The sequence below is a fragment of the Anomalospiza imberbis genome, chromosome 3 (assembly GCF_031753505.1).
Source record: "Anomalospiza imberbis isolate Cuckoo-Finch-1a 21T00152 chromosome 3, ASM3175350v1, whole genome shotgun sequence".
Classification (NCBI taxonomy): domain Eukaryota; kingdom Metazoa; phylum Chordata; class Aves; order Passeriformes; family Viduidae; genus Anomalospiza; species Anomalospiza imberbis.
In genome coordinates, this window is record NC_089683.1 from 47,093,424 (window position 1) to 47,109,957 (window position 16,534).

The window sequence follows — 16,534 nt, forward strand, 5'->3', positions numbered from 1 at the left end:
CTCTGCCTTTGTGGTTTAGATCTGAATCTGCAGCAACCCCTGAGACGTGGAGACCTGCACATAAAATGCTCTGAACAGAAAATGCTGCGTGTCTCTGCAAAACCCACTCAAGGCCCTAGCACCCATTTTCCATAAATGTACCCTGAAATAGCATAAAGCTCAATATATTCAGAATTACTATTGTGGTCTTCCACTGTCAGAGTCTGGGGTCATTATTTCCCTGCCTTACAAGCAACCACAAGTATTGATGTGGAACTAGCATTAGAAGTAACCAGGGAGAAAAGACCAGAGGAAATGCTGAATTTATTTGCTCAGGGACAGTAAAACTAAGGAATGAGGAAAGAAATACCCAGATAATACTGCAAATGAAATGTTATTATCCAAATTCACTAAATATTCGTAGAAAACATAACACCTTAATCAGTCTGTCCACCAGCTACAGAGAGGGACACTGAGGCGTGTGAGCTCAGACAGATATTCACAGGTACAGAGCTGTGAGTGTGAGTTGATTTAATCAAAGCTCTCTTGAACACAGGCACAGTCTGTATAAATCTTATATGCCCTTTCTGCTAAGTAAGTTTTGATTAAAACCACACAAACCTAAATTTTCTCTTCCACTTTCCTTTGTATTGCTTTTTTGCCCCCTACCTGCTCCTATATTTGAGTTTTAGTTTAAGGTATAATTTTAATTTGTCTTGTGAAGGAATTGGTAAAGTGAATATAAGGTCTGGCACTTTGCAATAGGCATGAAATACAATCTAGTTCTATGGCAGCTGTGGCTATCTTTGATAATAACATAGAGTGATGTATTTTACTAATATATGTATATTGCAGCAACAGAAAGATATTTAATATTATCTTTTTAAAATAGAGGATAAGCAATTTTGAACCCTATTTCTTCTCTTAACATATAGCAGTATTATTCTAGGATGCAATGAAACTGTTGTGGGAGATGAGAGCTGATTTTAATTTTATACCCTGTCAGCTGGATGTGGATGCAACATTTATGATTATAACTGTATTAAGAATATCTTGAGTGCTAACCAAGCTCCCATCTCAGCGGATACATGAAAAATCTTTTAAACTGGAAGTTTTGAAATGTATTTTGAAATGTATAATCAGGATTAATTTAATTTTAAGAGAGCATACATGTAAAATAGATACAGTACAAATGCTCCCAAAGTCAATTTGCATTAGTTTAGTGTTGGTTACTTCACTTAATTAGAATCAAAATGTGAATAAGAAAGGCAATGTGTCTATCCCAGATCAAACATGTTGTGTAGGGGGTAGGTGGGAACTCAGATCCTGAGGGGAAGATTTTTGTGACTGGTGACAAACCTCCAACCACACTCAACATACTTTTTACCTCCTTCCTTTTCTGTGAGAAGACTTGACTTGATAATTCATTTATGCTTTTAATTCATATTTAAAGTAGAAAGTTACAAAATAGAAGTAGAAATAGGAGGTTCTTCCAGCTGTCAGGGCACACCCACTTTATTTGGTGAACCTAAAGTGTCAGAGTAGATGTTAAGAAATGTTTTTTTTATGAAGAGGGGTCAAACACTGGAACAGGTTTCCTAGAGAGATGATCAATGCCCCATGTCTGTCAGGATTTAAGAGGCATTTGAACAATGCCCTTAATAACAGGCATTAACTTTTGGTGGGCCCTGTATTGCTCAGACAGTTGGACCAGATGATCATTTTAGGTCCCTTCCAACTGGGACTATTCTATACTCACCTCTTATACCAACATATGAATATGACAAAGTGCAAACCCTCAGAGCTTTGTCAGAAGGCTGTAAACAAACCTGTTCATCAAGTGTTTCTGCTTCTCTGAGGAGGTCATTCATCTCATCTGCAGCATCATCAGCCTGGATGGTCCAAAGCACAGCATGATTCTTTTTTTTGGACATTGCCTCCTGTGTGTGGGGAAAAACAAGTCAGTGCATTTGAAAACAAACTCCTTCTCTAGTGAGGGCAGGGATTGAAATTTACAGGAATAGAGTGGAAATTAAAATATTCAAACTACATGAAAAAACTGAAATGACATCAATGTTTGTACCTGGAGATGTGTGGCAGTGAGGTTCAGGTCATTCAAACGCCTTTGAGCTGCAACACCAGTAGAAATGCTCAGTAAAGTGGATTTGCTTTCATCGATAGTCAGAACTGACAATCGGATGTCATCTGTCAAATCCCAAATACATTTATCGCAGCCTGATAAGAAAATAAGACAGCAAAATTTTTCTTTAGTGTTTGTGTCGGTTAACAGCAAATATCTTAAATTCAAGGGTAGTGCTCTTGACCCATGGTGTTCACTCTCTTTGTCAGTGATGCTTGCTGCTGGATACCCATTATTGTTTCCCTTTCATCCTCCCACTTCCAAGGTTACTTCCACAGTAGAGTTATGACATTTCTAGCTGAGCAGCACCAGATGGGACTGCTCAAAGAGGCTGACACAGGGATTCTGTAATCAGTTGGGAGCGAGGGAGAGGTATTTCCTGGCTATTCCCTAGGCGCTACATGTTTGTGGCGTGAAGGACAATGGATGAAGGTCAAAAAAAAAACCCAACTGCATTTTGTCAGAACCTCAAATTTGATATTTAAAATTTAGTAGTATGAAAAATAAGGATGTCCAGCACATGGGCTCTTGGCCACCTACTTGGTTACGAGGACAGCTTCTAAAAACACAGTTATAATGTGGTTGGAAAGTGCTTTTGCAGAACTATATCCTTGTTCTTGCTGCAGGATTGCAATGCCACCTTATTTATAGTGACACTGGTGCCAGCACTAAATGCAAGAGATTTAGGTGAATGTGAAACACAGATTCCTACAGACACTTTGGCTTGATATTTTAGTGGGTCCCGAATGTTTTCCTTCTGGTTGCTCTCCAGGCACATGACCCCTCTTCATGGGAGTTGGTTCAGGAACCCATGCATGCTACACACTCCACATTATATGCAGGTATAAATAAACTAACATTTAAAAATATATGTAGTTACCAATAGCTACAACATAGTACTCCTGGAAATTCCCCAGTCTTCCTATCATTAGAGTATGGGAGATAGTGGGAAAGGAACTGACTGATGGATATATGCCAAGTTGTCAACAGCAGCAATCTATATTAGATGTTGTACTGGCTTTCACTGGGGTAATTTTCTGCACAGGTAATTTCAGTGGCTACTATGGGGCCATGTTTTTGATTTGTGCTGAACACAGGGTTGATAATGTAGAGGTGTTTTTGTTGTTGCTGAGCAGGCTTACACAGAGCCAAGATCCTTTCTGCTTTTTGTACTGCCATGCTGGTGATGAGACTAGGGATGTGCTGGAAACGAGGAGGAGACACAGCCAGGACAGGTGACCCCAGCTGACCAAAGGGATATTCCAGACTGAGCATGTGACATCATGCTCAGTAAATACAGTGGGGTGAAGAAGGAGGAAGGAGGGGACATTTGAAGTGATGGCATTTGTCTTCCCAAGTAAATATTATGGGTGGTAGGGTCCTGCTCCCCTGGAGATGGCTGAATGCCTGCCTGCCCATGGGAAGCAGTGAATTAATGAATTGCTTTGCTTTGTTTGCAGAAGTGTGTTTGGCTTGTGTGTGCACAAGTTTTCTGGTTTTTACCCTTCTGATTCTCTCTCTGTTCCTGCTAGGGTGAATGAGTGGCTGTGTTGTTGATGGAGTTAAACCAAAACTAGAAAATCATAAATTATATGCAAGATATCACAGGTAAAGTTGTGAGGACAGTTTTTAGGGCCAGAATATTATTTTTCAGGCAGTGTGTCTCAAGGTCTACGGAAGTGGCTTTGGTGATACTTCCCTACTGCTCGGCAGTTTGGACCTGAATGTGCAGTCTGCATCACAGAGTTGGAAATATGCCTGTACTCAGAGAAGTGTGTGAGAACATTCTGAAGTACTCAATCAGCAGAACATTGTGTATATTCACACACTTAAGTGTCCTGTGGGACTACCGTCAAAATCCTGAGTCCACTGGAGTACCAAGCTCTTAAGATAGTATTTGTAAGCTTCTAAATATAAGAGCAATAGTAATTATTGGTATTTTCATGATAATGTTCTTACTGATGGTTGGGCAGTCTGTGTCAGTAGAAACTTCAGGACTGTCTGCGAGGCATTCTCCAGTCTGGCTGTCACACATTCTGTCTCCACAGTTACATGCTGGGGAAAAAGAAAGAACTTTTGAAAGAAGAATCTTCAAAATGTACAACTCCCACTCACAAGACTCGTGAAATTATTATGCTTAGGATTGTGTGTGGATATTCAAGCCAATATCAAGAACTTATTGGACTGATTTTCTTTTCAGTATTTGGAAAAGGTGCTTCTTGCACTGGTGAAATTTGAACAAATGAAATATGAAGTGGAAAACAGAGTGAGAACACCTCTGCTGAAATTACTTGTTTAAAACTTGATTGCAAGTAAAGTCAGCGAAACCAGAGTTGCCCAGAAGGGCCATTGTACATCAATGTCTAGAGAGGGTGACATTTAGGAGTATTAAGAAAAGTGGGGAAACTAAAGTTAATTATTAGTTACAAATCTCTCCACAGCCCTGTGGAATTTATCAGCACTCTGTCAGGCTGTCACTAAAAAGGCTTTGCAGCTATCAGGGACTGATAGTGGACTCCAGTTACACTGTCAGCTTGAACATATCAAAAAGTAAATATCTCCTACCACTTAAAATGAAGAATAAATGACGTTTTATATTTTTTCAAACTCGAGAAAGCAACATTTTTATTGCCAGCACAAGTGGCTTTTTAAAAAGTCCAATTTTAAATCTAACATCTCTAAACCTCTTTCAAGGTTTAATTGGCCCTTTAAAATATATTACTTTAAAGATTAAAATATTCTTGGAACACTTCAATGTAATAATAAAAACTCAAGCAGAACATAAGAACAGCAGCAATCTATCTGGAATTTATTTTGGTCTTGTGATTGATCGTTTCTGCATAACCTCATATAACAAAATATCTTACTGCCTTTTTATTGCAGCCCATTAATTTTTATCTATGAATTGCTCTTGTATTTACATTTCCCATTGCACATTCAAGGATTTGTCAGCTGAAAATGCATAAAACAACTTCAAAGACAACATCCTGTACTAATGTCAGAATAATTTTGTGTAAGTGGACCAGTGTTAGTAAAAATAATCAGCTTTTGTGCTAATGTAAGAACAGAAATTGGTTATGAATTCTCAGATGGATTCAGCATTTTGACCTTATCACAATCTGTGCCTCCCAGCTTTTGGATCTATGATTACTTTTAATTTCTTCTTTCTTTTTTTTTTTTTTTTTTTAAGAAGTGAAAGAAAAGTATCAGTTGAAAGTAGAGATTTCTCTTTACCTATATCATGGGGACTAGGCTATCATCAGGTAGTAATATTAAACTTAAAAAGTTAAAATTTTGATGAGATTGGTGCTCAAGAAAAATAAAATTTTGTCTTTTTATTTAAATGAATACCTGTGAGTCTGCTACATAAAATCTTATAGCAAATTAATTCCAAACGCAGTCTGGACCATTTTTCAACTACTGGTTTAAGAGGTACCACATTTTTAGTAGGGAATTAATACTTTCAATGATACCATAGGTTGCTGGTGGGGAAAGCTTCTAAATTTACCTTTATTTCTGAGGGCCATTTGTGGAGAGCTTTGAACTATAGCTAAAGAATATGTGGTTAAAAAAAATTAAAAGCAGCTAAAAACTACCATTCACAGCTACCCAGATTTTATCTTCTGCTCAAAAGAAAAAAAGATTATTTTAGATTGACAGAGTTGTTTGTTAATTTAGTAGTCTTGTGTTTTTTTTTTTTTGTTTTATATATCCTTTGAGATGCTCCATGGAAACCATGTATGCAGACTGTCTTGATTCTTACAACAATTTTGTTTCTCTATTTTTAGTTTAAAGAAGATATCTGACTTATTTCAGAATCAGTTCTAAGCAATAGTTTCTAATTGTCCCACAAAGCCAAACAAAGGATAAGGTTTCCCTGTGAAATACACAAATAGTTTGAATATCATGGATGTATTGATGTACTGCAATCTGCACAGTACTGTCAAGTACAGCACATTGTGGTGCTCAGCAGAAATGAAGATGAAACGAGAAGTGTGCAATTCTCTGAAACATAATACTGCAAAATCAGGATTTGCTAGAGTGAACTTCAAAATTAAATTTACTTCTGAAAAGAGAAAAGCTGTACCTCTCACAATGTATTCAAGCATCTAAGCACTTTTTATTTTTAGCAAAGATGAAACACTTCAAAGAAATCTGCTAACAAAGAGAATTACCACACTGATTTGAAGACTGTGTGAACAGCCTGTATAGAGAAGTCCTGTGTACCTCCTTAAGAGTGCAAACAAAAAACTCTGCTAAGGTGATGAAAGTTTGATTTGAGTTTCAAAACTGAACTTTCAGAGATGCCTTCCAAAATCACGTATTGTGTAACTTGCTCAGACACTTGGAATGACCTGTAACTCTCAGACTTCTGGCAAAGTTACTCTTAGGTGCTTGAAGTTTTTGCCCATAGGCAGGGCACAGCTGCTGTGGTTTGCAGAGTTGAAGTGCTGGGTGTGTTCCTCCTGCCTCATGGAATTCAGGACCCACAGACTGGATCCTATTATTCCTTCCTGGACAATTGCAGTTAAATCATCTCAGGTGAAGTGAATTAGGCAGTGAAGTTTATAAACAAGATTTATTTTTGCCACCTGAAAATCACAGACATGCTGTATTTCATTAACATCTTGGCTACCTAAATCCAGACAGGAGGTCAGTTTTGGGCATGCTGTATCCCACAGCTGATGTCTTTTGGGATCACTGTACATGAGCACCATCTCTTCCTGTTCAGCATAAATGGAATTCAGCCATGTGACTTTGCAATGTGAGTTACATCCTGGAGATGGACACTCAAATTACAGCTGTCACTGGAATATAAAACCAGAAAGGACCAGTAGTGGCATCATGGCATCATATGTGGTCCCCTACAGCTGAAGATAGCAGCACAAAGGGCATGTGATTGCACAGCATCCTCACAGCCTCCATCCTGTGTGTCCCAAAACACTTTATAATAAGGAAGTAAAAAACAAAGTCCAAGTACACAGTGAGTTGCAAGAAGGATCAAGACATTGCTAAGTCCCTGAGGCCTGTAGCTCTGCACCTGGAGGCACTGGAGCACTTCTGAGGTCCCAGTTGAGTGTGTGCTTCAACTGTCTTACCTTTGAGCCAGGCTGAGGTAGGAATACTTTTTCTCCCTCCTTTGTGTTCTGGTCCCTGCCAAAGAGTTTGAGAGGGGGCCTCAAGGTCCTTGCTCTGAGCACCTGCATTTTGCCTTTAGCAGTGGCTGTTCCTAAGTCCTTTGAAAGAGGATGTAAACTTCTCTTCCAGAGCCAAAGCAAGGATAAAGGTATGAGGTCAAAGCCCTGTTTGGATTGAATTCCATGTAAATTAGGACCATATTAGAGGAGACAAAAGTTTGTGACCCTTCTGTGCAGATATGTTTTGTGGAGGTGCTCTGGGTAGCACTTTACCTGACCCCAAAAGTGCAGTCACCTCTTGTGTGAAAGTACAGTAACCAGCAAGATTACACAGACTCACAGGAAATGCAGAATATATCACCAACGTGGAAAATAGCAGAAAGTGAGTGGGTATTGGGTCAGGACAGGAAGGATGATCCTGTTCCCATAAAAAATACTTTCAAGTCTTTAAGCACCATCAGCCTGAGTGGTCATGGTGTGGACAAGAACAAAGGTGAAGACTTTGCCCAAAGAGAACCTTATTTAAAACAAGATTCAGGAGAACACAACAGTGCCTCCATTAAACCTGATCAGGCATTAGAGATGTTGGAGTCTGGGGTCTGAGACTTGCTCATGGGAGATGGAAAGAGATATTTCTCTAGCGCCTGGGATGATTCAACTGAACCAAATGAGGCATCCAAATTATCCCATCACCTGCCTCCCAGAGCCCCAGGCATCTGACAACTGGTTCAGGCATCTCTGATTTCTGGAAGATCATCCACAGACCATGCTGTGCTGCTCAGCTCTGCTGTACCAGACTACAGACAATACCTGTGCAGTTTTTAGCCAATCTGGCGTCCCCATAGTAGCCTGGAGCGCATCGCTCACACTTGAACCCGCTGGTGTGGTGCAGGCAGTTGCGGCACTGGCCGGTGACTTCATCACAGTCTTCAAAAATCAGATTTGGGTCTGAGTTGCCATTGCAGTCACATTTTTTACAAGTGCTTCCAATTAGCAAAGGGTTCCCATAGTAACCAGGGGCGCACCTGAAAGGAAGAGCAACACTGGCAATGACGAACAATGACATTCTTATCTGAGACACCTTTTTTTCTCTGACATTATTTATGTTACCAGGAATTGATCACTGTCTGCAGCTTCTAATGGACAGAGAGCTAATTAGGAGCTTTACTCCTACAGAAGCTACTTTGTGCTCTAATCTCAATCAGTACTGTTATATATTTTCCCCTTCTGGAACACCTCTCATATCTCAAGCATACCAGTCTGCATTAATTTATTTTTTGTGCATATCTTTAGCAGTGAAATTATTTTCTCCCTATTGTTTTAAAATCTGTGACAGAATTGCTTTGGCAGCAAGGCAGCTCTACAGTGTTTGTTTTGGTCTCTTTCAGCTCTGTATCTCACCAACTATATTGTGTTATATAGGAAATTGGAGTAAGAGGCTGCATTTCAGGATGCTGAAACTCAGAGGAAGTTAGGACCTTATTTCTATTATAAATGTACATAAAAACTACTGACCAGGAAAGTTTTATAGAAATACTTCTATGGTGAGGTGTTGGGGTGGCTTCTGGTTTTTGCAAAACAGAATAGGCCCTGAACCAGACTCCATTTTTCAGATCTGTTTGATGTTATCCTGTTAGATGAGGGTAAAAGGCTGAGAGCAGTCACTAGGGAGGATTCCACTCTTGGTCTTCAGAGGAAGAGAGGGAGGTAGGTACCAGGCACCCCAGTGAAAGCCTGAAATAGGTCCAAATATCTTATCATGTCTTGTTACATTTGGGAAAGCATTTCAGTTGAGAAATTTCTACACCTTAAAATGAGAGACATGTTGATATTATGGTAATTTTTCAGAGTATAGACACACCAACGATGTAACACTCCTGGATGATCAGTGGTCCTAAGCAAAGAGGTAGTAATAGATTTGGTTATTTGGAAAGGAAATAGTCTCGGTTAAAGATGTTTCTGCTGATATCAGGGAATGTGCTTAATTCTACAAGCAAGGGGAGCTTTTGCAAAACAACCACTGACACAAGGAGAACTAGTACTGGGGTGGGCATGGAGTACTAATGCCCATGATGCAGGTGCCTGGAGCTCAGAGATCAGGGACTCATACCACAAAACAGGAAACGAAGAATTCCTGCCAGGAGAGGAATAACTAGCTAGTGTAACAATCGATGGCTGAAGGAATTGGAGGATTGAATAGCTGCTGCAATGATTTAGGTAAGGAATATTTATTGTAGTTCGTTCTGTTTTATCACCATGTTGTCCTTGTCTCCCATCCAAAGTCGTATTTAAGATGCTGTTTTTTCTGTCTGATGTTGGTAAGTAGGGAGAGTGAGCACTTCAGGCAGTTCAGATTAATTTTCACAGATTCTGGCTGGGTACCTAAACCAAGATCTGTTGTCTTCTAAAACCTGAACACAGTCAAAATCAGATTCTGCCATGTCTGAACCATGAAAATGTGGGAGATCTGATAAAAGGTTCAAGTTTTGATCTGTTCCTATATTTTTGGTCTTTTTTTTTTTTTTTTTCTGGATAAAGAGAGTAATTTCCTCAACACTGCTTTGTTCATGTTCCAGTCCTGAATCCTCACAGTAGAAACACATAAAATTTTGAGCATCTTAATATAAACCATTTGGCTGCCTCAAATACTGCTTTTGTCAATGACAAAGGCTCTTTCTGTCTCTTTGCAACACTGCCAGAATCTTTGGTGCAGATTTTATCATTTGGGTGACCCAGATGTAAAGAATTAAAGTGTGGCCGAGAGTTCTGTGCACCCCCTGAAGAACTGTGGATGCAAGACTGAGTGCAGAGTGTCATTTATGATTATGATTTGGTTGAATCATTCCCCATTCCCATGGGAGTTAGAGCAGGCAGCAATGGGTAAAGCTACTAGTCACTCATGCCAGAAGTCTTGCTATAATTTTCTGTGATTTCAGTTTTTTGTTTTTCCATAGTTAGGTATTTTCCAAATGATCTGTCTAATGTGGCCATCAGGTTCACAGAGGCCACTGAGTAGGGCTGGGGTCAGAGCAGCCTTTTGCTCGCCGCTGCCCACATCTACCAACAGCAGCGTGCTCTCCCCACCAGGCCTGCCATGTCTGCCCTCTCATCAGGACAAGGCCATTTCCCCCCCCTTCTTTTCTGAAATAAACTGTTCAGTTCACTTGCTAGGAATGTAGAGGACATTTCCTCACATCCCCACTGATATATTTTACATGTGCTGCTTTTTATGACCACCCGAGGCACCAGAACAAGTTGTCCAGAGAAGCTGTGGATGCCCCATCCCTGGCAGTGTTCAAGGCCAAGCTGGGTGGGGCTCTGAGCAACCTGATCTAGTGGAAGGTGCCCCTGCCCATGGCAGGGGATTGGAACCAGATGACCTTTAATGTCCCTCCCAACCCAAACTCTTCTATGACTCACTTTTATTAGCCATAACTTCTCATCTGGACCAGCTGTTTAAAGCAAAAGGAAACTTTTGGACATGAAAATGTGTTACTTTCACTCTTCTGTTTGCCACTCAGTACATCTCATAGTACTGAGGCATTTAAACTCTTTTGAATTGTGGATAGGATATGAGAAGAGCAGAGGCCACTGACTGGAAATGTTCTGCTCCATCCCTGCACTTTATGGCCTGAAAAAGTTAAGAGGCCTGGAGTAAATGTCTTTTCCTAGATTGTATCAATAAATAACCCTTTTTTTTTGCTAAAAAAGTGTATTTCCTCTCCCATAATAAAACTGCAACGTTGTCTTTGTTTCATTCTGCAGCCATAGCTGCTTCCTGTAATTAGTGAGTAAGAAATTAACTTCCTATTCTCTGGCAATGCCAAAAGAACATTTTTCATCTATTTGCTTTGGATGGTAAATTGTAATTTGGTCAGATGTTCTTTTTAACATTTGTGCATAAACGAAACCTGCATGGCATCAGTTACCACCCTGATGCCTTACTGCTGAAGTCCAGGAGAAAAATGATTAATTCCTAAATTTCATTTTGGGAAGCTGGTTTACTCAGTTTCTAGCTAGGGTGCCTGTGAATTCAAGCCACCTTTTTCAGGCAGTGCCCAGCAGCGGTGTGCACCAAGTAGGGACTTGATCTTTAGCAAGTGGGCAGGGGCAAGCAATGCATCATCCAGCTTTGAAGCACTTTTTGACATTTCTGATGCAAATGGGAGTAGGACCAGAAAGCAAGTCCTGTCTGTCACTGCTTGCATCTTACCCCAGCAATTAGCCAAGCTCTTAACGTAGTGACCAGGACAGGCTGATTTCTTTCTGTAGCTTTTTTGACACAGCTTTGCCTTCCTTGAGACAGATGCACTGTGTCAGGCTGGGGAGTGGCCAATAGAAAACAAAGCTGATGTTATTTTCTGCTGTTTCTGTGTTACTGCTGCCCATTTCATAGGATTTAGATTGCTTGTAGTCTGGGTTGACATTTTAATAACCATTAAGAAACCTCAATGACCTTTTAATTGTCTGCATTATCCTTTGTGTATAAATCTGACATTTTGAAGGAACAAAAGAATATAGCCGTGGGCCTGTAAACAAGGGTGGGTTTTTTATTTTTGTGCCATCTGCTTTCACTGTTGCTGTCATGATGTTAGTGATGTGGAGGTAATTGACTGATGTTTTTGCATCATCTGTAAGGAGAAAAGCCTTTACTCGTTGTTCATCTGATCTTTTTCATTTTGATTTGTCTTTGCATCTTAAGCATCCCTTTTCTCCCTTCTCTGACAGTTACATTAAGTATCACTTAAATTCCAGGCTTGCCCATTATTGTCAGTTGACTAAAGACTTAAATACTTCAGGGGCTTTAATGGAAAACAAAATGAGATGTTCAGGAAGTCATTGTCTGAGCCATCCAATATCCCTCAGTCTTTGTGTTAGAGCTGCTTTAATTTATTGGCTGCTCAAAGACAATTTCTGTATTTTAATCAGGCCCCTGACATTCATTGAAACATCATCCATGTGTGTTCATAACAAGTAAGAGAGCCTCTTACAGCACATGGAGTTGTATTTCTGCTGTATTGTTCAACTTATTTGTGTCCTTTTTTATTTAGGGAATATTTGCTGGAAATTGTTTATCGAGATAAGGGAAAGTTGAAAAGCAACACTGGCCTATAATTGTTTGCTTGACTTCATTGAATTATGCCTGTGAAGTGCATTTAATATGTAACTGAAAAAAGCTGCATCTGCTTTAAGAATTTGACTTGATAGTGGATTTTCTCCTTTGCTTTTGTAAAAGTTATTTGGTAGAAACCTGCTACATATTTTAGAAGGGTGAATTGCAAGAGGCATCAATGTGGTGGATATTTTTCACTTCAGCTGCTGTTTCGGATTTATATTTTGTATTTTTAAATTGCATTCCTTTTAGGAAGATCACTACATGAAGGCACACAAAGTGCAAGAACTAGATCAAAATACATCATATGTAAATGCCTGTCTTACGCTGACACTTCTCCACAGCAAATTTTAGTGCTTTTTAGTAGGAAATGAACAAGATCATTTCACAGACACAATTCTACCCGATGAAAACAAGCACATAAGATTTCTCCCCAGCATGGGAAGATTCCCTGAAAAAATTCTGGACTTCTATACTGCTGACCAGCAAGTCATCCTATGAGTTTCTTACCTTTCACAGTTGGGTCCTGCATAGTTTTCCTTGCAGACACAACGCACACTTCCACTTTTTCTGTAACAGGAGACTGCAAAGCTGGAATTTCATTAGGATGAATAGTTAGAATACCAGGCAATGACAGACACTTGGGAATGTTTCTTCATTACAGTATGGACATTTGTCAGGGTGAACTCTGGCTCTTGGTTGTTCATTGCTGAATGGGTGTTCAGCTCCCTACACAATTTATATTATACCCCTTGTTTAGACTTTAAATTAGTTTAGGAAGCACTAATTAGTGTACAGAACTATGGAACTATGTAAATATAGATGTATAGGTATGAAAGTCATTGTCTTGCAGTGCAGATCAGACACATCTGCAGGTTTTGATACACACACTTTAGACAAGGGACTTAAGATTATTGTGTATGTCATGTGAACCTAATTGTTTCCTGTCTATTATCCCAAGGGGTAAAATATTGTCTGTGGAAGACACTGCAGTGAGCACTTCAAGAACTGAGATATTGGAATGGGTGCAGCAGTGCACCCATTTCCTGTGCAAATCCTACAATTTTTCTCAAATTCCAATCTGGAAGTTCCTAGGGATTAAGACTGACCTCAGTAATGCTGTCCACGTTCAGAATCACTGAGTTTACAGTAATCAGGGCTGCTCTACCATCTTTCCAAGTAAGCTGGAAAGAGTCTGCAGCCTCTTCTGAGACCAACATGCCAAGTAGTGATGCTGACTGCAATAATGGCTTGGGCTGAAATTTTTACTGCCGTGATTCTAAATCATGGATTCCTTTGTTTTCTTCTGTTTTCAGGATTTAACAAATGTTTAAATAAATATGAGACCAAGAAACAGCAGTAGCCAGATGTGGAAAGTGCAAATTTTATATGCATTTCAAACACAGTGATGGACATGGCTTAAATACATTTACAGGAAAAAAAAAAGATACAGTCCTAAGATGTTTCTAGTTAGTTTGCAAGAGGTGTGAATAAATTTCTGCCAGCACTAGAATGCAACCAGAGTAGTGAGTGGCAGCAGTTTCCAGCTGCAGGCCTATGGTTGCTAAAACACAACTCCTCAGTCATGTGGTGCTGGGCAGCTGTGGCTGGGTTGCATCCATTTCGCACAGGAAAAAAGATTCAGAGCAATGGGAAAGTGCATGATCCATGCACTGCTTGTTCCAGGAACAAACAGCATTGAAAGCTGATGAGAATTCCCATATAATTTCAGTTCCTGCCAGGGTTTCTCAACTGGTTGGACAACCAGAGGCAAAAAAATCTGTCTGGAACTCTGCTGTCTCAAAATAGTTGATATAACCAAAGAGAACATAAAATGAGATTCTTCTCACAGAATTTACAAATTAACTGCTATGTGGCTTTTACAAGAACATGTTGAGAAAGTCACAATAGTTTGGCAGGCTTCCTCTTCTTTAACAAAGTCTAATTCCTTCACGTAGTTGCAAAAACCACATTGTGGATCTAAGTTATGAAGTACGACTGAAATCTTCCACAAGTTTTATACTTTTTGTGAACTTTTAGGGGGAAAAAAGGCTTTATAATTCCCTTGGGTTTGAAAAGAAGCAACATCTGCTGGACTGTGAAACAACCTCCATCCTCCTTTTTTTGTTCCAAAAAGATGACATTACACTTCATGTGTAATGTCCAAAAGTTACTACAAACGTTCCTAGGATAGAAGATATGAAGGCAGCCTGGTCAGAAAATCCAGAGGCACTGCTGAATTCCTGTGAAAAATATCAATCTGGTGAGTCTGTCAATTTACAGATTCAGTATTCTATTTCCAAAGTAAAACAGGGTACAAAACAACATCCTTTGGATGTTTTTTAAGCCACTTAATGCTTCTCTGCTTCTGGTAGAGTTATTATTTTGCCTTACTCTTCATATGTAGTAGGATTAATGAGGGAAAATTGAAAAAAAAACAACTAATAAAAAACATTTTTTCTTTGAATTTAGTTAAGCTTTAGTAAAGCTTAATGTTGCTCAATTTTTTTTGCCTGTTCCAGCCCCAGCTGAAGACTATTTCTGTGGTCAGGTCTGTCTCATGCAAGAAGCTGTACAGGCAATTTCTGTACATTATTTAAATAGGGGTATGAGGCAACTTGGGATGGGGCGTTCCTTTAATTACTACCTTCAGGACTTTTCTGAGGGAAAACCAAGGAAACAGAGTGGATTTTTACTGATCAAGTCCAAGCCATGTATTGCTGCTAATATTGAGGAACCTGCATTCGGGTTTCTTGCAACATTTGTTCTCCCTTCCTAACCCCATGCTGCTGAGTTTTGGGTTTGGGGTTTCCTTTTCCCTAGTAGTCTGGAACAGGAGAGATATAATGTCCCTAGCTAAGGAGCACGTTGAAACTGGGAATGCTCCTTGGCCTCTGCTTCCACCTCCCACAGCATTGGCAGAGAAGGACTGTAGCCCAAGTCCCTGATGGCTCCACTGCACTGAGCCCTGCTCAGTGGCCTGGTGGGCCATCCAACTCCCTGCTCTCAGGGAGCACCTCTGCAGAGCCTTTGGGCTGCAGGATAGGGCAGGGTCTGGGCGAATGCAGACCCAGTCACGCTGTGTCAAGTCGAGCTGTAGGGAGCACAGACCAGACCTCGCCTGACTGACCTTGCTTGGTAGAACCTGAGGCTCATGTGGTATTGCCTCAGGCATGTGCAGCCCATGCTGTGGCTCAGAGAACAGCTTCTTACACCAAAGTGGCTGCTCTGTGCCCAACAGGTGACAAAAAACACTTCGCCAAGGAAAAAACCACTACTCCTGACTGTTGTATTTCTAATTTTTCAGGCATTACAGCTGCTACTGAAACTGGAAGGAATAGTTGGCTTCATCTGCAAGCTTGCTCACTCCTAAGCCTTTCTACATGTGAGCAAAGCCAGGTTCTTCCCCCTGTCTTTGGAGGATTTTCTCTATAATCCAGGCAAAGCTAAAGTTTTTCAACAATATTTCTTCACCCCATGGACCTTCTCACATGTCTGAAGCTCTTGCAAAAGCCAAGAAGGGATCTGCAGGAATTTGGCCAGAGTGATTTTGTTCCTTTGCCAGTTTGAGCCCTGAGAAGCTGAGCAAAACAGAGCTCATCCCACCTTAAGGTTGTATGAGTAATTCTATAGCAACAGCAAACAAATACAGTAAGGATGAAATTCCCTTTGCTGTGACGGCCTGCTGAAAGCAGGATGGGAAACAACATAAGAGGAATAGCTAGCTCCCTGAAAACCAGCATCAGGCTGCTGGCAACTATTTACTAGCATCTCCCTGTGGTGGGATTCGCATAGATACCTCTCTCCCATAGCATGAATCTGAGCAGGAGGAAGCTGATAATTTCTTTCAGCTGCATCACTGACATGCCACTAATTGTTTTTAACAGCTGGTTGCAGCTTGTATTTTTTTTTTCTCTGAAGACACAAAGCACACAACATCTGGAGTTCTTTGACTTGGTCTTGTTTTTCTGTCAGGCTTCAGAGTTTCTTACCCAAAAGTGGCTGGGCATCAGCTGAAGGGGCACTGAAACTGTCACAGGATACTCCAGCACTTTCCTTTGAACTGTTACTTTGCTAACCAGATCCAGCTGTTGTAGACTCAGGGGACTGCAAAATCATGCTTTTTTATGTTGGTTTCACTCTTCAGGTGATATGGATTGAACT

General features: G+C 40.2%; 1 protein-coding gene across 2 annotated transcripts in view; it reads right to left on the reverse strand.

Annotated features, from left to right (window-relative positions):
- LAMA4 (laminin subunit alpha 4) overlaps positions 1 to 16,534 on the reverse strand; it is a 97,839-nt gene that overhangs the window by 49,966 nt on the left and 31,339 nt on the right. For both annotated transcript variants that reach the window (XR_010997203.1, XM_068184280.1), the window contains exons 4-8: positions 12,881 to 12,961; positions 8,068 to 8,282; positions 4,079 to 4,174; positions 2,063 to 2,214; positions 1,809 to 1,919 (exon numbers count right to left, since the gene is read on the reverse strand). Coding sequence is in view for 1 of the 2 variants with exons in the window: in XM_068184280.1 (XP_068040381.1) it covers positions 1,809 to 1,919; positions 2,063 to 2,214; positions 4,079 to 4,174; positions 8,068 to 8,282; positions 12,881 to 12,961 (655 nt within the window). In the remaining variant the exon portion in view is untranslated. The remainder of the gene's footprint in view (positions 1 to 1,808; positions 1,920 to 2,062; positions 2,215 to 4,078; positions 4,175 to 8,067; positions 8,283 to 12,880; positions 12,962 to 16,534) is intronic.